The sequence below is a fragment of the Dermacentor variabilis genome, chromosome 1 (genome assembly GCF_050947875.1).
Source record: "Dermacentor variabilis isolate Ectoservices chromosome 1, ASM5094787v1, whole genome shotgun sequence".
Classification (NCBI taxonomy): Eukaryota; Metazoa; Arthropoda; class Arachnida; order Ixodida; family Ixodidae; genus Dermacentor; species Dermacentor variabilis.
In genome coordinates, this window is record NC_134568.1 from 186,833,395 (window position 1) to 186,857,066 (window position 23,672).

The 23,672-nt window shown below is 44.6% G+C and overlaps 1 protein-coding gene and 1 pseudogene across 4 annotated transcripts in view; both read right to left on the reverse strand.

Annotated features, from left to right (window-relative positions):
• The window catches only part of LOC142589719 (uncharacterized), a 161,790-nt gene that overhangs the window by 31,692 nt on the left and 106,426 nt on the right, over positions 1–23,672 (reverse strand). For 2 of the 4 annotated variants that reach the window (XM_075701287.1, XM_075701278.1), the window contains exons 9-10: positions 23,306–23,365; positions 19,795–19,833 (exon numbers count right to left, since the gene is read on the reverse strand). In XM_075701287.1, the coding sequence (XP_075557402.1) occupies positions 19,795–19,833; positions 23,306–23,365 (99 nt within the window). The remainder of the gene's footprint in view (positions 1–19,794; positions 19,834–23,305; positions 23,366–23,672) is intronic. The other 2 variants (XM_075701305.1, XM_075701295.1) reach the window with 1 other exon arrangement.
• LOC142572555 (uncharacterized) lies at positions 4,955–5,958 on the reverse strand (annotated as a pseudogene).

The following is a 23,672-nucleotide window of genomic DNA, read 5'->3' on the forward strand; positions in this document are numbered from 1 at the left end:
AGCTCGAAGTTTCGCCATTCCGTTTCTGAATTCTTCGGTCGTCGCCATCTTGTAACAAACACACAAACACAAAAGAAGCGCGGGTCTGCTAAAGGCGGTCACACGGGCCCTGCGACGAAAGCGGGCCTCCGATTGGTTGCCGTACTGAAAGGCGTCTCGCCATTGGTTGCTGCTGCAGCAGTGGGCAAGCTGGCAACCACAGCGGACTCAGCGGAAAATCAGTTTTGGAAGGACAGTACCACTGGTAGAAACTAAAGAAAGGAAAGGTATGAGCAAATTGAATGACTGGCAGCTACAAGAAGTGGCCAAAAACATTGAAAGCATGGTATCCAAGCAACCGCAAAGGGCATGGACATACGACGAGTTAATAGGTATTTTTAAACCAGAGCTAGAGAAGGGACAGATTAGGAAACTAGGAAGTAAGCAGGGAAAATACAAACCGAAAAGCTGGTGGGACCGAGAAGTTAAGGAGGCCATAGAGTAATGCAAAGATGCGTGCAGAAAACACAGAGCAGCGAAGGGGAGCCACACCAGAAGAGGTGGAGACAAAATGGGAGGATTACCTTGCAATGAAAAGAGAAGCATTGGCATTAATTCAAGCCAAGATAGCAAAAGTTGGGGTACAGTGGATGTTAGAGATACGAAAAAACGACAGAAATGCCTCTAAGAAAATTTGGGAACACTTAAAGCAACAGAGTAAGAAGACAGAGGTGGTTCAGCACTCACTGACCACACCAGAAGGAACAAAGGTAGAGGGAGAGGAAGCTCAGGAATATATTAGGTTAACAATAGAGGCAGCATTTGCAGAGCCAGTGGGTAGCAAAATGGAGAACAATGACAACAGCAGGACAGAATTAGAGGAGGAGTACAGAAAGATGACAAGTAAGGAATGGGACAGAATTGAACACAAGGTTCCCGTGGGAACAGCGACAGGACCTGATGGCATACCTATGAAATTGATAAGCATATTAGGCCAGAAAAGTAAATTAACATTACGACAACTTATTGAACAAATAGTAGTAGGGGGAGATGTTTCACAGGACTGGAAATCAAGCAGAATGATATTAGTTTACAAAGGTAAGGGAAGCAAGGACAACATTACATCCTACAGGCCAATAACTATCACATCAGTCATATACAGAGTAGCAATGCAGATGGTGAAAAAGAGAATGGAGGAATGGGCAGAACGTGAAGAGATCTTGGGAGAACTGCAGAATGGATGTAGAAGGAACAGAAGGCTAGATGATAATTTATTTGTTATAACACAGCGCATAGAGATAGCGACAGCCAGGCAGAAACCGCTATGGATAGCTTTTTTAGACATTAGAGGAGCCTATGATAATGTAAACCGAGAAAAGTTATGGAGCCAGTTGAGGGAATATGGTCTAGATAGAAAGATGATTGAATTCATACAACAAGTTTATACAGATAATGATGTAGAGATAACATGGGAGGGGGAAACTACAAAGCCAGCTAAAATAAGAAGAGGTCTCAGGCAGGGCTGTCCATTGTCGCCTCTGCTCTTTATGATCTACATGAGCCAAATGGAAAAGAGACTAGAACAGAGCACAATAGGAATTGACATAAGCTATATGCTGGAAGGGCAGAAGGTAGCTCAAGTACTAGCCGGACTGATGTATGCAGATGATATTGTACTGCTTGCTGACACCCGAGTAGGGCTACAGGAACTAATGAGCATATGTGGAGAGGAGGGAGAAAAATTGGGACTGCAATTCAGTAGAGAGAAGTCTGGGATAATAGTATACAATAAAGAAAGGGGGGAACCATTGGAAATACAAAGCACTAAGATTGATCATGTTGAAAAATACAAGTATTTGGGCATATGGCTAAACGAGGGCAAAAAGTACTTGGAAGAACAGGAAAAAATTATGATTGAAAAAGTGAAAAGGAACTCAGCTGTAATGAAACACAAGGCACTTTGGAACTATAATAGGTACTAGGTGGTTAGGGGCGTATGGAAAGGAGTTATGGTACCTGGCCTCACATTCGGAAATTCAGTACTGTGGATGAAATCGGAAGTTCAGGCATGCATGGAAACAAGACAGAGAAATGTAGGCAGGTTAGCCTTAGGAGCACACGGGAACACCCCTAATGAGGGAGTGCAGGGGGACATGGGATGGATGTCATTCGAAGGTAGAGAGGCAAGAAGTAAACTAAAATTTGAACAGAGACTCCCAGCACTGGAGGAAAAAAGGTGGGCAGGAAAAGTGTACAAATATCTGTACATAAAAAGTTTGAACACAAAGTGGACACTCAGGACGAGGAAGCTGAGGAATAGATACCTACAGCCGAGGGAGGGGGCCCAACGTGGTTCTAGTGTGGGAAAGGAGGTGAAGGAGACGGAAAGAAAAATGTGGGAAGAAAGAATGCTCGGAAAGCCAGCGCTATCAATGTATAGGTCACAAAAACAGGAGATTAAGAGAGAGCTCTTATTTGATAACTCGCGGGGCAGCTCACTATTATTCGAAGCTAGGACGGGGGTTTTGAGAACGAAAACATACAGGGCTAAATTTGAAGACGTGGACCTTCGGTGCACAGCTTGCGGAGCCGAAATGGAGACCACTGAGCATATAGTGCTGAGATGCACAGACCTTCGCCCGACCCTGCCAGAGGGAACAGTGGCAGATATGGAAGGGGCATTAGGTTTTCCCGGGGAACGAGGGCAAATAGACGAGAAAAGAGTGGCAGTAACGAAGGGGAGGCTAGAGGATTGGTGGAGGAAGTCAAGGGATAGGTAATACCATAAACCGGGGAGATAATGTTTCCTCTACTGTTTTAGATAGTTATTTTGGGGGGAGGAGGGGAGTGAAAACTAGGTTAAGGAAAGAGGATATAAAGAAAGGAAAAAAAATAATAAAATAGGAGGGGGAGCAAAAGGCTAGGTGGCGCTAGCCGCCGCCCGTTACAAAGGGTATAGCCGCCATCCATCCATCCTGCTTTGAAAACCACGCCGGCGTCTTTCTTCGTTTGACACTCGCAGAATTCGGATTTATGAAAGCTCCCAGGTTAGTGATGAATCGTCGCTCGTTCGAAAAGAACTTTTAAATGAAGCATGCCTTCAGAAAACGGAAGCGCAAGCCTCCTACGGCGAGAAAAAAACGGCGGCCAGCGGGAGAAGCGGAGAACCCGACTGAACACGCGGATAACGTGCCGCGTTATCTTGCACCGTGCGATTCCAGCAGCGAAGCCGACAATCGCACTGCGACATCGACACTGATAACCAAGCCACCAGAAGACACGTGCCAACGGAGGCTCTCGCACCTGCGCGTAAGGCCGCGCGAGTCAGCAACCGAGATCGCGTTGTTGGAGGCGACGCAGGTCCAAGGTCTCCATCGCCGGCAGAGACGGTGTGCGTTTCCGACGCATCGTGCGACAGGGACACGCAGCCTGCGAGTGAGCCCCAACCGTCGACGAGCTACACACTGTATGGTGACGCAAGGCTCACCAGACGAATCGTCGCACGATTCAGACGCGCCTCGAGCCGCGTTTTGTGTCGGCGGTGACTGAAGAAGCGCAGGCATGCAGCGTTCGCGACTCCCTTCGCGCAGTGTCCGCGACTGAGCGGAAGCAGCAATGCCAAGAACAAATTTCTGCCCCTTGTTACTGTGACTTCATTATTATGCCTGTTTCCGCGATGAACTCATTGATCGCTAAAACTTTGTGCTCAAGATGCCAACAGCGTTCTGTGGGTGTACACTGCGATAGCAGGCTCGGCCTGGCAGTGAAAATGGTGGTCATGCACTACTCCAGACGGCGCAAGAAAAGGATAAAGAACGCCTGAAGAAGGCATCCAAAGCCCACCAAACAATGAGGCAAAGGTGTAAGAAGATGCCTGACAGCAATGATTCAAAATATTACAGCCCTGGTGCTTTTTAATAAATTTGCAGTGCTTTTAAAACTTTGCAGCCAGTTTTCTCAATTGCATTTTTGTTGTCAATCACCTCGCTCGTGGAAAGCGTAGCACAACAATGGCTGAACCGATTTTTGCCCAGTTTGTTTTGCTGTGATCCACAAGCTGTGCTGTACTTAAAGACAGTCTTGAAATGTTTCTTTATCTTTCCATTATTTAATTATTTCACAATTACTACATGGCTCCATGCAGTGAAGCACAGTCATGTGCATGTTATGTTGAGCAAAAAATTATTACCGCTTTAAAAAAAAAATCGAACAGTGTCTTGATGTAGATTAGACATCTGTGCAAACATACAAAGTATTCCCTGCTCCCTATCCTGTTTCGTTACTGTGCCAGGCTTTCCACAAGCAAGGAACTTATAAATTCTTATAAAACAAAAACTAATTAAGATATCCTAATGAAATTTGAGATTTGTGTCTTTATTGCAATGTGCAGTGTGCGTGCCAAATTTCAGCCCTTTCTGTCAAGAAACAAGAAAGTTAATTCTGATCCCCTCCTCCCCCCTTAAGAGGAGACTCTCCTCAGAAACCTTTCTTTTTAAATATTAATGCTAGGCAAATGAATATTATACCACTTATATAGCTTAATATCCTCATTCCAAACCTGTTTTTAGTTTTGTGATAGCTCGATGCTTTCATGTCCTAAGTGCCATGCATAAGTGAAAAACAGTGCATGCTTGTGCAACTATTGCACCTAGCAGTTGGCATGATATAGCAGTGCAAAATGGCTTTTCTTGTCCCTAAAACTCCACTGAGAGCTGATAACCAAGATAATGCAATTCGCTTGACAGGCAACATTTTGAGAGAATCTCATATCTGGTGCATCGTTTTCAGTGGCTGGTGTCTCAGTGTATTTAACATTTCCATTCTTAAAAATAAACTGATTGCATCAAAACCTAGATAAATGCATTCTACACATCGTAAAGATTATGCACACCAAATTTGGTCTTGATTGGACCACAATAAGTACACCAAATGTTGTGCACGAAAGCCATGTTTGGCCAAAAACATGAAGCTGAGAAAAACACAACTGAAAGTTATAAAAGTTCTTTGTGTTGTAGCACTGAAATCTATATAAAAATTGCACATAATGCAGGCCAGGGTATCTAGATCCAGTGCACAACTTTAGAATTCAGCTGTGGCTTGTGTTGCTCCCTCAGAGTCTTTGTGCACATGACACTCAAGACGAGCCTTCTTGGCCAGACCGCAACGGTGAGACCTTGCCTCTGCTGTCAGCTTCATTGACATACTGGAGATCCTTGTTCTGTCACAATCTATGCTCAGCACAACTAATTTCCTGGAGGGAAGCACTCCTAGTTCCTGCAGAACTTGTTCATAGCCTTTGTGCCCTTGGTTATCCCACAAGACAGTGAGTGCTGTTGCCATCTCCACGACTGTGCGTGAGGCAAACCTCGTCTTCGGGCACAACAGCCAAATCTTGCTGTTCAATGATTCAGCTCCATTCTGAGTTTTTCTCTTGACACAGAGAGTGAGTAGCTGTTCTTCTGTCAGCCTTCTGTACACAGGCAGCATTGTCTCCCCTTGGCTGTTTGCGAGAATATGGGCGGGTGCTGGGGCTGCCTGACCTAACGCTTCTGCCCGCTTGAATTTACACGAGGAGTCTTCTCCATCCGGACAAAACTTGTGGCTCTTGGCAGTATCTGCTGAGCATGAATGGAAGAATGATGCCCAGATTGCACAATACATTCCACGCACACTTCCTCTGTTGGCAGTGATGGCTTCTTGAAAGTAGCTCTGTAGCTTCTGAATGACTGCATCTGTAAGCTTCTGCCCTCATGGCATTTTCAACTTTCGCAGGGCAGTCCCAAGCCGCTTGGCTACATGGTTGGTGCAGTCTTCTTTTGTGATGGGCACACTTTCATACACTTTTGCCACTGACACAGCCATATAAGCCTTGCTGTCGCTACCGCTGAGGAAGGTTGTGAACCTCAGTGGAGTACTGTAGGACTCGGCCCTCTTTTATATCCTCAAAGCAGCATTAGTCTGCATGGCATGTGCTGGGCAATGTACATTCTTTTTCATACACTGGCATATGAAAACCTTGCCGTATTTCTTCCTCCTCTTCGCTTTCAAATGGCTTGCGTGTAGTGCAACTCTGGCAATAGTTGGAGTGAACTTCAAAGTCTAGGCAAAGCCCTGTTTCCAAAGAAATGGCTGTGCTTATGCCATTATGACTCTTGTGGCCTCGTTTCTGCCAAGTACCATCAAACGTAACAGCTAGATTGGTAGATCTCACTTTCTGTGCTGTTACTTTCCAAGCCAACTCCAAGTGGAGTCCGGTGGAGCGTCGACCAACGTGCTGATGTTTGCTGCTTACTTCTACGTAAGAGGCGCCTACTTGGTGGGATCGGTCGTTTTTCTTTTTGCTCTACTGGACTGCACTCCTGTCTCGAACCATGTCGCCGCAAGATTGTACAAAGTGTTCAAAGTTGTTTGAAAAAGATCGAGAGAGTATATCTTGTTCCAAATGCAAGAAAGTATACCATGCGGGCAAATGTTCGGGAATGACTAAAAGGCTTTCAAAAACACGGGATCACGCGAAATCGACAGCTGGATGTGTGATAGTTGTAGAAAGCAGGAATCAGAGGAAGAAACGCCAGAAACCAGTGACACGGAACGCAGAGGGGAAGGGAAGGGAGGAAAGAAAAATCAAATGAGTCATGTTACAAAACTGATTGAAGACATTAGCCAAAAGACGGTGGCAGTCTTGGGCCGACTAGGAGATGGAAAAAGAGGCAGACAGACAGTGCATGACAACAGAAAAATCTATGGAACTGCTGTTGCATAAATATGACGAAATTATGGCCACCACCGTAAGGCAAGAAAAGGACATTGCAGAATTAAAGGTAACGTCAGCAAAGCTGACGCGAAAGATGGCAGAAAAATACAATGAAATTGCAAGGCTGAAGGATAACGTCGAGAGTGCTGAACAGTACTCGAGGCGGAAAAACATCGAGGTACATGGCGTTCCGTACAAACAGGGCGAAGATCTGTATAAGGTTCTAGCGGGGCTTAGCGCCAAGCTGGAAATACACAGTCGAACGTCACTCACTGAAGGCCATTCACAGGCTAAAAGAGAAGATACCCTCAATCATTGTCAGATTTAAGGAATTAGCTGATCGTGATCTGTGGATTTCGAAGAAATACGCGCTTCGATCTGATGGCGTATACATAAACGAAAACTTGACACGAGCGCAAAAGAAGTTGTTTTGGTTGAGCAGACAGAGGGGCAGACAGCAGGGCTGTAAATTTGTCTGAATGCGCAATGGCAGAATTTCACTAGGCGCAACGAAGGAAGTCCTGCTATGATCATTGCAACAGAAAACGATTTGGAAAAAATAAACTAATGGCAGAGTTCACGTCTTTTTCTGAGTGGGATTCTCATATAAATCAGTTCATTAAGGAAGAACAGTTAAAGCAGGAGCTAAGATAACATATAAACATACGAAGCATAAAGAAAAACTGGGACCAGTTATGTGCTTATGTAAACACTCAGCAGACAAGAGAAGATGTAATCGTCTTGACAGAGGTTAATCTTGATGCAACTCGACAAAGCTTTTACAGCCTTGCTGGGTACTCTCGTTACGCTTGGTGTCAAGAAAACAGAAAAGGAGGAGGGTTGGTCGTGTTTGTGAGCAATACCTGGTTGTCATATGAAATTCAGGTATGCATAGAAAACGCAGAAATGGTGGTTGTCTCTCTTAGCAAGATGGATACAACTTGCATTGTATGTGCAATATACAGACTACCTAGCACGAACATTCCTTTATTCCTCGAAGAACTAACCTCACTCCTAAAAAAAATATATGAATGAGAAGCAGTTTATTTTAGCGGGAGATCTAAATATATATATATAATGCTAAATCCAAAGAGAGTAGTGAGAGACTATTTAGACCTACTGGCTGAATTTGGCTTAGTTAACCTTATTAACTGTACAAGAGAGGAATTTTTAGGTTCCAAGATAACTACATCACGCATCGGCCACATAATTGCCTGCATAGCAAACAGACACTGTTCATCAGGAGTCGTTAAATTGAAACTTGCAGACCACTACTTTGTGGCAGCAGTAAGCATGAAAGAAACTTGTAACCACGAAGGCAATGCGAACATCAGACATAGAATCAGGAAGCTTTTAGACAACAGGAGTATAGACAAAGCTATTTAGAACACAAATTGGAATGCTATATTACCTCTGGATCATACGAGGCTATATAATAAATTTCTCGAAAAGTTCCACCTCATATACGAGACGTCATCCAAAGTTATCAAAATAAAGCAAAGAAAATCGGACAACAATTGGATAACGCAGGATATCATGGAGTTGCATTACTTGAAGGATAAAGCTTGGCAGAACTGTAGAAAGGACCCTGAAAATGCCGCACTTAGGCAGGAATTTTGCATATTGTGAAATCTTGTAACAGCCAAAACGCGACAGGCAAAAAGAAGATACCTATCCCAGCAGCTTGCGCTAAGCAGGAATGATGGAAGAAAACCATGGAAATTGGCAAACAGTTTAATAGGCCGCGTCAAACACGCTACGATTGAGGAGGTCATCCACAAAAACTTTTCAAAGGAATGGATGGATGGATGGATACAACTTTCTTGTACGTCCGGCAAGGTTTTACGCGACCCGGGCTCAGGTCTCTCACGGGGGAACGTCAAGGCCCTGCCTCAACGCCGCCTCACAGGCTTGCTGGACTGCCCACGTCTGGATTCCGAGGTCTGAGCTGCGCAGAGCGGTGGCCCACCTCGACGACAGGGACTCCGGAGTAACTGCCATCCCTCCTATAGCTACTTTGCACTGCCACAGCATGTGTTTGAGTGTTGCTGGTCCTTCCTGGCACAATTTGCACATGTCGTCCTGATGCTTATCTGGGAAGGTACATTTCAGACGGAATGGATTAAGGAAGGTGTTCATCTGGAGTTGTCGCCAGGTGACGGCCTGCCTCCTGTTCAATTTGGGACTCGGTGGTGGGTATATCCTTCTGGCGTTCAAATATGCACTGGTTATGCATTGTATCTGGTGAGCCTGTCCCGTCCTGCTCGAGAAGCATTCGCTATAGTGCGAGAAGCGTTGCCCTGTTCGGCGCGGCGGGTCATGTCTCGCGCCGTCCGGTGCGCCGTCTCATTTAGGTTCGGGAACGCGTCGCCTTCCATGGTGGCGTGCACGGGGAACCACATGATCCTCGAGCTCGCGGTTTTGGATCTGCCCGCTTTGGCCAGAATGAACAGGGCTTCCTTGGAAATTCGACCTTTGGCGTAATTCTTTACTGCCGTTTGCGAATCACTTAGTACGACTTGGTATTCCTGTTCTGTGAGGGCCAGCGCAATCGCTACTTCCTCCGCTATTTCCGAGTGTTTGGTGTATACACTGCATGTGGTTCTGATTTTTGGCTCTGCGTCTATGACTACGGCGGTGTATTTCTGCCCATTCGCATATTCGGCTGCGTCGACAAAGCGCGCATTTCTCTCCCTGCCGAATGAATGGAGCAGAGCCTTGGCTCTTGCCTTTCTTCTACCTCGGTTGTAATCGGGGTGCACAGATTTGCATTTCCTGGCCGTGCTGGTTGTGGTACGTTATGCCGAGCGTGTTCATAATGTACCTTCCCGTCGTGGTGGTCGACAGGCGTTCGAGCTGCGAGATGCGTTGTGCTTCGGCTATTTCTTCTAGGGTGTTGTATATGCCCAGCTGAGCCCGGAGCTCGGTGCTCGTCGATTCCGGGAAGCCCAGGGCTATCTTGTACATTTTCCTTACGAGCGTGTTGATCTTGTTCTTTTCCGCGACGTACCAGTTGTGGTAGGTGGCTATGTAGGCGATGTGGCTGACAACGAATGAGTGGATCAGTCGAATGACGTTTTCTTCCTTCATGCCCGCGTGTATATCGGTTATTCTCTTTATGAGTCTCATGGCGCTGGTGACTTTGCCTTCGATCTTCCTCACAGTTTCGCCGTTAGCTCCGTTGGCGTCAATGATCATTCCGAAGATTTTTATCTTGTTTACTTTGGGGATTGCGTTTCCGTCTTGGGTGTACAGGCCGATTTCCTCGTACAGTAAAACCTCGTTAAACCGTACCCGCTTAAACAGTAGTTTCGGTTTAAAAGTAGTGAAGTCAATTCCCCGACTCAGCGGCCATTGAACATAATGTATTTTGTATCCGCATAAACCGTACCAGCATATTGCGTACGCATCGGTTAAAACGTAGCGTTTCCACTTTTCGTCGCGCAAACACGGCGGTGCGTCGTCTCCACCGGGCGGCCCGGCAGAACAACAAGCCTCAGAGATCGGTACAACGGCCTCCAAGTGCCCTGTGCGTTTGCACGTGAAGCCGCATCAACATCAACATCATTTCGACGCCGTGCCAGAGAGCGTTGTGGCGCCGTGGAAGCGAGGACTCGCGTCATGTCGAAGCTCGGATAAAAAAGACGCCGGGTGCTCAGCATAGAAGAAAAATTAGACGTCGTCCGTGCTATCGAACGTGACACGAAGAAGTCGGCGCTGGCCCGCGACATGGATCTGCTGTTGACTACAATGTGTGGCATTTGGAATGCGAAGTTGCTCGGCAGCGCTGCTGCGTCCGCGAAGAGATGTCGGCTACGAGGTTCGACTTTTCGCCATCGTTGCCTCTGTTGTTGCCGAAGTGTCGACTAGCGACAGTGATGAGAACGACACGGAAAGCGACAGCACGGGCGATTCAGGCCCGACAGTGGCAGAAGCTGCGCGTTACGTCAGCCTCGTGAATGCAATCGTCGCAACGAGAACAGGGGCGCGATAACATAACTATTCCAAACGAAATGTTTTCCGAACTCCGGCACCCGGCAATGAAAAAGGTGCCCCGGGACTTATGGAGCACTACTGCGCGCGTGCACGAAGAATACGTAACGCCAACGAGGAATCTGCCGTGCGAGTGTTTGCCCAGAGGATGGGGGCTGGCTGAGAAGCTGGCACGCAGCTTCAGTAAGTTTGAGGCTGCTGTCGTCGTGCTAGGCCGCCGCGGCATCAAACGAAAATAACACTTATGTCGCGCGAAGTGAATAAATACTGCATGTTTTTCCCCTTTCATCGCACTCTCTCTGAGTTCTGTTTTCGACAGGTAAGTGGGCGATCTCATGCTATTTCGGTTAAACAGTACTACCGTTTAGTACGTACTTTTTCCGAGCTCCGGCCGACTACGGTTTAACGAGGTTTCACTGTAGTCCCGGGGTCCTCTGTAGCTCTTTGGTGGCATGCCTCTGCGCGTGGGCCGGTAAAGGAGTAGTTCGGACTTGCTCGGGGAGCATTTGAGGCCCGTTCCTTGGAGGTACTCTTCGACTTTGTGAATGGCCGTTTGTAGTGCGTGTTCAATTTGCCCGTCACTGCCACGGTCCGCCCAAATCATTATATCGTGTGCGTATATAGCGTGGTGGATTCCTTCGATTTCCCGTAGTTTGCTGGGGAGACCGAGCATGACTAAGTTGAAAAGAATTCCAAAGGAAGAAACACAGTCATTGTGTGAACTGTTGAACAAGACTCATTCACGCAACAGATAAGCTGCGCATTGCTCATGGTACGAATCGTATTGAATAAAAGCCAATACTTTCATGCGCACAGACAGCGTACCTTTTTGAGATAACAGAAGCTGAGCTATGGAATATAATAGGTAGAATGAAGATGTTCAAACCACCAGGTTTTGATAAGATAAGTTGTAGTACGAGATCTGTACTACAACTTTAACAAACTAAAATGTGTGATTCTCAAAATACTAAACAGAATATTAGCAACCGGAATGATGCCCAAAGAATTGAAAACTTCGACAGTGAGACCTGTGTACAAAAGTGGAAAGAAAAGTGACTGCACAAACTATTGACCGATTTCTATTATACCTGCCCTGGCTCATATTTTGGAAAAGCATGTGGCATCCATTGTGCAGTCTTTCTGCGATAAATGTTCATTAAATAACCCAGCACAATATGGGTTCACAAAGGACCGGAACACAATTACGCTCTTAGAAGAATTCTCAGATTACGTTAACACCGCAAAAGAAAACAATCACCTTATGCTAGCATTGTTTTTAGACCTATCAAAGGCATTTGATACTTTTGCACACGCCTTATTGTTGCAAAAGCTGGACAATTTAGATTTCAGGGGCCGATTTCATCAATTCCTTAAGGGATATTTCAGACAGATCACAGTGTGTTAGAATTGAAAACAAGTACAGTGAATTTAAAGCAATAAAATTTGGTGTTCCGCAAGGAAGTACTCTGGCCCCATTACTATTTATTATCTATGTGTCTGAACTGGGTTTTTTGAATTTAAGATCTAGAATCTTCCAATATGCAGATGACACAGCATTAGCACTAGAACTCACTGATCTAGATCTTGGGTGCAAAGTGTTTCAACAAGATGTGTGCAGGATAATAAATTGGCTGACGCAAAATTCAATACAGTTAAACCGGCAAAAAACAAAGCTTATCTGTTTTAGAAACCCACACAAACGAATGCTCCTAAGGGAGTCTCTCTTTTTACATAACTCACATTGAGCTCCGTGCACATGTAATGCAATACCATTTAAACATGCAATCAGGTATCTTGGAATAATATTTGATGAGCATATAACATAGAATGATCATGTGCAGTACATATGTAACAGGCTTAGAGCTGTGTCTGCAATGATGTACAACCTAAGAGGTAAAACTTTGATGTACTTGAGGCGCACCATATACATGGCGCTGGCTGAATCTGTTATAACCTACGGTATTACATTGTATGGAACTTGTCCTGATCACAAAATGGGAGCCGTAAACCACATAATTAAAAGAATAGTAAACAGTGTAACCTATGGAACTATGCTGCAACAGGCTGACAAGGAGGAACAATAGGCTTGGCATACTAGCAATGCGTGAACTATTTTATTACACTGTGCTCACACGTCATTACTATGCAAAGGATTTCAAAGTACCTGTCAAAAAGAACATTGCCCTAAGAAAGAAAGAAATATACATTAAGTCACGATGCTTTACACATTACAGGAAAAAAATAAGGTGATATTACATGCCACAGATATTTAATGAACTTGGAGAAGCGTTTGGAAATTTCAAAACTAAACGAAAAATGACGAAATCAATAAGGAAATGGCGCTCATCTTTGCAGATAAATCACTGATGGCCTCTTGCATGTAGAAGGTTGCTTTCCTGGGTTTGCTCCTTAGATGGTCTGTGAGTTGTGATTATTATGATGTCCTTTATTTATTTATTTACTTAGTTTTAATTTTGCTCAAGTTGTACTCATTATGTCTCTATAATTTTGTATAATATGCTTAGCATGTACTAGTATGCCTTACTTCATTGTTTTGTGGTACACATTTGATGATTCGCTGTGCTGCCTGAACAACCAACAAGCACGCTGTGCTTAGGTTGGACAGGAAATGAAAATTTATGTACCAAATGAAGATGAATAAAATTTTGATTTGATTTGATTTGATAAAACTAGCTCAAAATGACTAACATGTCATTGAGGAAGAAAACACTGTATTTGTCCTATGAAAGAGATGAAATGACCCATTTTTTGCTGTTCACCATTCCAAGCTTATTAAGCGGATTTTTTTTTTAGTGAGTCTATGGTAAACCAACCAAACGTTCCCACACAGTTTAGAATAACCGAGAATTCCGGTTAACCGAATTCATCTTAACGGGAGTTACCTGTATTGTGATGACTGGGTTGGTGGCACCACATTGTAGCAGTGTCCTTCAAAATGCACACAACAGACACTCTTATCAAATGCAGGCACATTCTTACTATTAATATCCTATTGAATATCCTCTCATAGTAATCTAGCCAAAATTTTGAAACATTTTTGAATAGGCCAGAATTTCAAATCATAGGCTTGAGTTATAGTGAGTCAACTGTATAGTTATACAACATAAGAGAATAAAACTGCCTTTGAATTACTGGCTAGTGTGGCTCCTCACAATACACTGATCGCACCATGCCTACTGTGCATGCGCACACTTTCAGAAAGTTCTCGTTGCCATATTACTCGTACTAGTTCTCGGGAGGTAATCAAACACAGCAGGAAGGCTCTGCATGATATATATTTACTCCGGCTCTACGCCAACTAAAGCTTTCTGGAAGCAGTGGGTGGACAGCTCATAGGATTACATATTTAGCAGTTAAACTTCTGCCCAGATGAGAGGCTGGGCAACAAAATTAATTCTCTCGATGTGAACTGCATTTTATTTAAAGCTGTTAACACACACTGCTATGCAAAACGACTTTATGCATTCTTTTTTTGTTCATGGTAGAAAACATCAGGGGCATACAGCGGCCGACTGATTTTTCGGACTCCAAAAATTCGGACATGCTCGATTATTCGGTCTGCTTCGCGGCACCGCCATTCTCCCCATAGACCATAATGTATAACAACTGCCAAAAATTCGGACACCTTGCAACCTCTCGTCTGATTTTTTGGACACTCCTTGAGCCAACTCGATCGAGAGCACCATGCACAGACTCTGACCGGTGCATGGTTCGACTTGCTGAACGCCATTTTTGTTTTGTACGGAGCCTCCTGCCCCACGAAGTGGCGCTACTGCAAATCCCCACTCATCATCATCGTTTCTGCCTGGTTCGTGGCTACAGCAGTTCCAGTCTCAGCTCAGTAAGCCATGTCAAGACAATCCAGCAGCTGATTTGTTTGTTAATTCGTGCACGATGCTGTAAATAGGCCATGTTTTTCGTTTGTGCGAGTGGTATAGGCATGACAGCATGGTGATGTTTGCTTTGTGTGCTGTGTCGAGGTTACGGTGATGCAATGCGGCATACGGAAACATCGCGTCAAGTGTCTAATGGCACCGACAATGCCCGCGCAGACTGCGCTGGGGAACGCCGGCAAGCGGGTGCCGGGAGGCCTAGGATTTGTCGCCTTCTGATGTGCACCCTACTGACGCCGAAAGTGTTCTGCCGAGACCTGTGCAGTGCAGTGGTTCCGGACACCGTCTCATTTGACATTTTCACAGGCGCTCACACTGCTGTACTGACATGCGCAGAACTCGATGACGGCGAGATCATTCGTCAGGTTTCTGCTGCACCGCCGGACGATGACTCCGAGTCGGAAGAGGACGCACCATGTGCTACGCTGCCGTAGCATGCGGAGCGTGCACACGCAGTGACTGTGCTTTCAGCCACCTATAGTGACCGTACGACTCTCTCCGAGATTCAGGCTTATCGGATTGCGTGTAAATGGAACAGCGTGCAACGGCGCATTCATGATTGCTTCAAGCCTACTGCCAAGCCCGAATAAGTGCGTGGAAATAAAGGATCTCTTTTTTTTTTCTCTTAATCTGCTTTTTCGGACACCCGTTTATTCGTACATTTCCGCAGTCCCCATGAGGTCCGAATAAACGGTCGGCGACTGTATATCGTTGCTCTTCAAAGGCACTGTGCATTAATATTCAAGTTTGAAATTCCCAAATTACCACACTTTGTGTATTGAAACAGTGGTGCTCATGTGGTTACATTTAAACAGTGCCTCAACTGAGGCAATAATGTGTGCATGTATTGCAATAGGATATGCCAGTACGCTTTGAAACTTCTTGAAAGACGTTTCTTTGTTCGAAAAAACATTTCTCTCAATGCTTACTTCCATAGACGCTAAGAGGCACTAGGAGTGATAAGCTTCATCGCATATTCGTCAGATCTTTTCCGAGAGCTCCGACAGTTAAGTGAAACAACAACAAAGCTGTGTTCCACTGTTTTTGTTACAGAGTGCTTGCTGTAGCGATAAAGCTTAGTCAGTTTTCTAGATGACCCTAAAGATGCGGAAGAATACTCTGAAATGACCACCGAATGTGCAACTTACAAGAATGTCGGACTTATATACATATCTATTCTGACCATGTGAAGCAGCGGTTATGCTTTCTTCAATACTTTTCTTTCAATGCAAAAAGTGTAGAAGTACAAGTGAACTAAATGCTTCGTTAATTAATAGACGAGCTCGAAGTTATTTGTTGCATCAGAGTAGCTGCAATTTGTTTATACAGTGAGACGTACTCGCTGATATGCACCCGCATTTCTGCAGTTAAAGCGCTCCTTACTAGTAATGCCAGAAGCAAAAGAAAACAGTGTTATCTAGCCACGAATACTATTTTAGCGTATTTCCTAGTCAGACATATGGTTAGCGCTGTCGAGCAGCAAATGAGTCCAGGAAGTCGGACCAAGCAACATGTCCTAATTGTTGTTTACGATGGCCAAGACTGGCTATGTGAGCAGCGCTTGATTGTGATGCTTGCGTCTTGAATATCTTAATATCATCTGGTATCGCTTGATTTCGTCAGTGCCTCTTTCACTTGAAAATACTAGTAAGACTTCACTGAACACCACTGATCCAGAGCAGATGCATACCAGTGAAATTGCTCGTTCCTGTCCTGTCGATTCATCTTTTCGTGTCTTTCACAACATAATAGCACCTGCTGTGGCACAAATGCCACAGTGCCCCATTCTATGCCATGCTAAATTTTGCACATTTTTTTTTTTTTTCAAGATGCCCTAGGAGCTGCATCAGTACTTCAATAAAGAAAATAAAGTACAAAACAATAATTTCTTTGTCTTTCTGTTAGGCTCATTTACTAGTGCTCAACACACATTCCTATGGCCAGCTGCTGTGTCTTTTTGATGGACCTTGCACCTTAACACTTAAGAGGACGCTACAGCTCAGCAGCTCCTATCTAAATAGTACATGGGAATGGAGCAATCGTTTTCCCTGCAACCACTCCACTGATGTGGATGAACTTTGTTGTATTAAAAAAAAAAGTTATAATGTGGTGATTTGAAGCAGCAATTTTTTAAAATTAGGTCATGCATCTTAAAACATTCTTGAAATTGCAAAATTTGAAAAAGCTGAAGTGTCAAGTTTGCAACTTCTTAACTCAGGCATGAAAAACGATATCACAATTCCCTGGAATGCACTTTATAATACATATAAAGCAGACAAAATTGACGTATTACACACCGCTCTAAAATGTAGCACTAGTTTGTAAGTAGGATTGTGGAAGAACCCTCGTAACATTTAACAATTTCGCGTAAGCTGTAAATTAATATAATAAACAGATAATAATAAACAGATGCAGTTGACAGAATAGCAATATCGGGTTTGGGTGAAGACTTACGAATTTGTAACCTTAGTGTGCATTTTTTTTTTCACACCTTACTAATTTATGAGAATTTTCTAAAAGAATTATATGCTCTAGATCAAAATTATATTCTCCTGCTCACTAGAATTTAACTTTCTCTGTCAAATGCGACAAATTTAATTCAAATGGGTCCAGCGGTTGTCTTATGAAAAGATTTCTGCATTTTACATGCATTTTAATAGGCAGCATTGCAGCTGGCCCTGAGCTAAAGTTTCCTCTTAAGAGCCCCCCCCCCCCCCCCCCGCCCCAGGACCGATGGCAAATTTTGGTTATACGCTGGAACTTTCTGGAAGAAAGCTTTCTGCCATAAAAATTTTTCCAATCGGCTTATTAACAGCAGAGATAGAAACATTTCAGCGTCGCGAACCTCCGATTTTAGGGGGCAAGCTCCACTGCCAAGCAAGACACTCTTTCCACTTGCCTTGTCTAGCTTCCGCAAGCGAAATTCCTTCCCTGCGTTCTCCCATACCGGACCTTGAGGATCGCGTGACGCACAGGTCACCAGCCCTGCCTTCATTTTTTTTTTCTCTGCGGCGCACTTGTGCCGACGACATCGCGCGAGAATTTGTTATTGTCTCGTTTTGCGCAGCGCACGATTTTGTACGCTCTCCTCGAGGACACCTGACTAGCAGTTTAAGTCAGCGCTACACGAATTCTGAGACAGACACAAGCGGATCACAGAGCATGAATCCGCGCTGGAACACGGTAGAAAATGACATAGTTTCGGTGTTTGCGCGCGCAACTGCACAACGTGGGAACAAGCAGACAAAACGTACTACTGTAAATCTCTCTTGCTGCGATGCGAAGTAAAACAACAACATGCAGACGTTCAATTTGTGTGTTTGATTATTTCTCTAAACTTCACTTCAAAGAATATATTACACAAATAACCGATGCTGGCTTGAATAATTCTCGAAGTGTCACCACGAGCAACGTCGCAGTGCAAACACGTGTATGTAAGCGCAGTAGCACGTGTATGTCATCCTCCTGTTGGAGCACGGCGGCCGCGAGAAGAAGGGAAAACGGCGTTCAGTTTGAAATTTCAGATCTTTCCACGGCGTACAATGATGTAATACTTTGCAGACATCATTATCACACATTGTATGCTTTGTGCTAGTCAGCTCTAAAGCCCCTCCATCCACGCGCCACCGCCGCTTTTTAAGTAGCGACAACCTTTGTTGTGCGCCGCCTTTCCCCTCACACTAAATCCGGTTCCGGCATTTCTGGTTTAAAAATTTCCAGTTCCTGAGTTTCCGCTTCCTGGAGTTGCACTGCGGGAATTTTCGCTTTGACTGCTGTTAGAAGATGGTGAGACGCCCGCGCGTGCTTAGCAGAGCTGTGGCAGTCACCATAAGAAGAATGCAAAGGGGACAAGCTGTTGTATTCCGCTGAAGTAGTAGTTCGCGGTCGCTGTTTTCCAAATGCATGAAAAACGGCAGTGGTCTCCAAGCACCCAGGCACTACATTCCACTGTACATTGTCGCTCGTGGCACAACCTGTCGCAGGTTGACGCGAAGCAGCGAACACGAGCAGATCGCTGATTACAATAGGCGGTGGTTCTTGGATGGAATCACATCCACAGTTTAAACTGCAGCTGGTGCAGTTAAGGCCTTTTCTTCGACGCGAAAGTAAACAAAGCTAAAAAAACATAGCGTCACTTCCACTCGGAACAGGAAGCTGCAGCTACGCAAGTTCCGCTTGACGCTGGAAGCTAAGGCAGTGAGTGGGAGAGGAGCGTGGAGGAGGAGGGCAGGTTGGCGGTACTTAACCTGGTCGGCGGAAACGTGTATGGAGAGGTTTTAGTCCGCTCAATATGGCCAGACCTGGTGAGGGGCCCTTTAAGAGGAACACAGCTTCTGTTGATCTTATGAAAATTATTGCAAACAGTTTATTTCTTTATTATACCAACACAATGTGCACTGCTGAAAAGACGCTGCAAGCGATTAAAAAAGACTCGGCGTATTCCGTGCTGCATATGCGTTCGCTCTGCGTGTGCCAACGCTCTTGGGGTACTAAAACTACCGGTGTGTACCGCGGCAGCAGTGGCGCCAGTAGTTGTCTATTAATCGGTCGGTCTATTAACTGCGAACAGGCACATGGCTAAAAATATTTTTAAAAAAGAAGAAAGGTACTGGCAACTCAAATGCAGAAACTGGCTGGAATGTCACCACAAAACACAGAACTCCACATTTGGCAGCAAATTTCAGACCAAAGATTATGATAGTTCAAAATGAAACTGAAAGGACCTTGAAACAACAACATGAAAAAATGTGAAGTTCACAAAGCAGTGGGCAAGTTTAAGCACAGCACTTTGCACTGTGAGGACAGAGCCACATGCCTAGCACAGTGCTCCGAGTACGGTTCACCATTTTTAAAGTTTGCCGATGCATGAAGCACCATGCACTTTTAAATTTAAAATTGAACAAAATCAGCTTGATGAATGAACTCCATTTTCATGTCACAGCAAGGCACATATGGAGCCTCAGCTTGCATGATAGCATCATGAGCTTGTTCCTTTTCCTTTTTTTTTTTCCACTGCACTGTTTCAAGTACTCTAAGACAAAATGTTTCCTCACTAAAATACACATATTTATAGCGCGTCACATAGCCAAGCTTTAGAAACAGAGAACAGAACAAAATAGATGATACATTGCTAAAACATATAACAAAACTTACCCCCAAACAAGACGTCAATGGATCTTCAGGAGAAAACAACTGAAAAAAAAAAGAAAAAAAGGATATATATATATATACAGTGCAACCTCGATCATATGTGTCCGGGTCATGCGACGACCCACATTTTAAGACAAATTGCTTTGGTCCTGGCAAAATCTCCGTAAAAACAATATATTGAACATCTTGATTATACGACACAATTGCTGATCCCACCTGGTACCGTCCAAGGGGAGCTTTAGGCAGACGCAGGCTGGCACATGAGCACACTGCAGCCAGCCTATGCAGTACCATCTTTACTCGATTGTAATGCAAGTTTTTTCACGATTTTCGTTGCTTGAACTTTACCCTCACATTACATTCAAACAACGGCAAAATTTGCAATTTTAACACAAATATCCTAAATTTCACGGATTTTAGCGTTACGTTGGCAACCTGCACTTTTACGTCTCTATCCAATCCACAGATAAGTCGACCAAAGTCAAAACTTGTTTTACTGAGATAGCAATTACATAGTGCCTAGAATATACATGCTAGTGTAGCGACCGGAGGGCTCTCTCAGTGGGAGAAGGCATAGAGTTTCCTACAAAATTACTAGAGGGAACTCTGGCGCTAGTGTCTACGTGAGCTACAATGGGAGCGGTTGTCCCAGCATGGGAATTATGGGAAGTACATGGATTTGCCTAAACTTCGTCCTTTTTGGCTTCAAACGGCTTTGTGACTTAGTAAACTCGTCATTTTCAACAGTTTATTGCGTAATAAATAATTAAATAAACATCATTAAAATTGCCCGACTGCAGGATTCGAACACAGGGACTCTAGTACAGAAGCCTGATATTGAAACCATTAAGCCACGGATGCATGTATCGACAAGCGAATGAAACGCACTTATGAATTTATCGCGGGCATGCCAGTGCTTTGAGACGCTTGGTGCGTTTCGATTTGGGCACATAAACAAGCTCAATCATTGCAATTAATAGCAATTGTACGCGTTCCCCGGCGTCTTCTACACTTCGAAGAATATAGACTGCGCCGAAATATACGACAATAAGATTTATATAGCGTAATATACAAAGCCACAAGAACGTCTGAATCCACAAGCACGAAGATCAGACAAATCCATGTACTTCCCATCATTCCCATGGTAGGACAACGACTGCAGCGCCAGAGTTCCCTCTAGTAATTTTGTAGGAAACTCTATGGGAGAAGGTGGCCACGCTAGCGCTGCCTTCCAACTTTGAACGCCAGGGGCACTGCGCGTCATTAAGGTGTCGCAATGGTGCCAGCGGCTTCCAGTGCGCTGCAGTTGTCCATGCGTTGCCCCATGCAAAGCATTTCGTTCAAGTGTGCAGTATTCTTTGGTATCGTGCGGTGCAATTTGAGCCCATGAGAACGGAAGTTGCACCAACTAATGATGCTAAATGCAAAGCATCAAAAGAACAGACTGGTGGGCTAGTTGGCACTGCATAACTTGAGGTTGAGCATAAGAGAGCACATAGGACAACACAAGGGGACGAAGACACAATGCTGTATTTTCGTCCCGCTGTGTTGTCCCACTTGCTGTCTTGGGCTGAATCTAAAGTTATGCGAAGCATCAGGGCACGGAGAAGAAATCTTTCATGCCCTGTGTCAGAGCATAGAATAAGGAACCAGCTTCAGGAGTCGCAGTGCCTACCGGTCAAACCCAGACAAGGTACAGTTGAACCTCGCAATAATGAAATTGTCGGGGAATGCGAAAAAATTCGCTTTTGCGAGAATTTCTTTGTTGCGAAAAGAGACCGCACAGATAGGTAATGCCTCGCAGAACCAAACCTTACTGTCAAAAATCCGTTAGCCTACTTTGCAAGCTTTGCTTGAGAATATAGAACTGCATTGCCGAAAGTATAAAGTGTGTCGCATGCGTTGACCAGCAGTGGCGGTACTGCCGTAGCGCAGTATTCTCGGTCAACTGCTTTCGGAGATGCGATCACTTTTACGAGATATTGCCTAACTTGGCACTGGATGCAGAGCAACAGCGCATGCAGCAGTATTTCTCCAGCGCACGCTGGTTCCTGTAGGCACCGATGCGTCTGGTGCCAAGCGCAAACATGATCATATCTCGTGTACCCGAAGGCAAAAGATCGAGATAACAGCCCTTTCGCGCAAATCCACGTCCGGTGCCACATCCGCACGCAATGACAGTCAGGTGGCGCCAAAACCAGTGCTCTTGAAGCAAGGGATGTGTATTCCCGGACGAACACTCAATCATGGCCGATTGCGTGACACTCTATATGCTGCAACTGCCATCTCAAGAGCCATAAACAATTCCATGTCGGTGGGACATGGATTTCCTTGTTTATGCTGCATTTTTCTCACCGAGTAGCACATTACGCAGTGCAATGCCGCGATTGGCGATTGTTGTTTGAAACGCGTGTTCAGTTTCGCCAAACGGGATTGGCCTAGGCCGTGCCGAGTCGTCAGCCGCAGAGAACGCAAACTTAATGTGCGTTTCGAACAGTGACCTACGATCTTGCCTAGTAGGAGTGCAAAAGCTGTTGTCACATGTCGGTAGCAATATGCATGCCACTTCAAATGGGTGATCAACAAACAAGATGGCGGCCACGAGGTGTTTCCAGCGCACTGATCACTTCCGGCGCTTCGTTGTTTTTGTGAACAAGAATGATGGTGCCGACACAAGTGTAATGTGGTGGTATTTTACGCAATTTTAGTGCAAAACAATTGCATTTGAGCATCTTGGAGCCTGCTAGCTTTACGCAAGTAGGTAATATGCGGAGTTAAGTTCCGGCAAATTTCGTTGAGGGAGTGCAGTACAGCGACATTTCGTTGCTGAGAGGCACGAAATGCATTGAATCCTATGGGCGTTCACCGGGGATACGAAAATGTTTCATTGTTGCGAGAATTTCGCTGTTGCGCGATTTCATTATCACATGTTTTGACTATCTATGTTTGGCACGCCGTCGGACCCTACACGGCTCGCAGAATTGTAGCAGGTAATCAAAATGGGGGCCAGAAGTTGACTCCAACATATGTTGTCTGCCTGAAGCACTTTTAGGAGATTTACACTGAGATAACTTCCAAAGTTACGGTCAATGGCGTTGTCAACGAGATTGCCCAAGAGGGACCGGTTATTATTATTACGTTGGCCTTTTGGACAGTTTTTGTTCTATATTGTGGACTTTGTAGATGAAAAATTGCCATACATATGATGGGCGTTTTCGTTTGCTCATTGCTTTATTCTCACAAAAAGAAATGAAAGTTGAGGTAGCTGCATAAGAACTATTTCTACGTAAAGCAAGTTCTGTCTTTTAAATAAGATGCATGAATAGAGTCTTATTCTGACTTCTTGTGTTAATTACCAGATATGATCACCGAAGACAGTGACATTTTGGGAAACAGCAAAAGTGTCCTTGCTTTCTTTTTGCATATATACTACAATATTTAACACCTACTGACAGATATATTAACATTTCAAATCGGCAAGCACAGCATTATATTGACAAAAACGTTGATATACCTTATCCAAGGTATGAGACCCAACTGATATCTTCATCAGTGGACTGCAGCACTGAGATCCCTTGGGGTTTAACAAGAAAGTGAACAAAATTCAAAGCTGGTGTAATGCTATAGCAAAAGAGAAAGAAATTAACCCGCTTTTCTAATACAGTGTCCCTCGTGCAATACTGCGATAAACCCGATCTGCATCTTTTTTTTTTTACTAGCCATTAAGAATGGTAGCCAGGATACAGGTGATTAAGTTCCCTCAGCAGGGCTGTCTATGGTGCTACACCCGCAATTGAGGATCGCGACAGCAGTAACTGGACCGCAATCCAAATTGCCATGAGGCAGGTTCATGCATAATGACTTATTGTGATCAACATGCA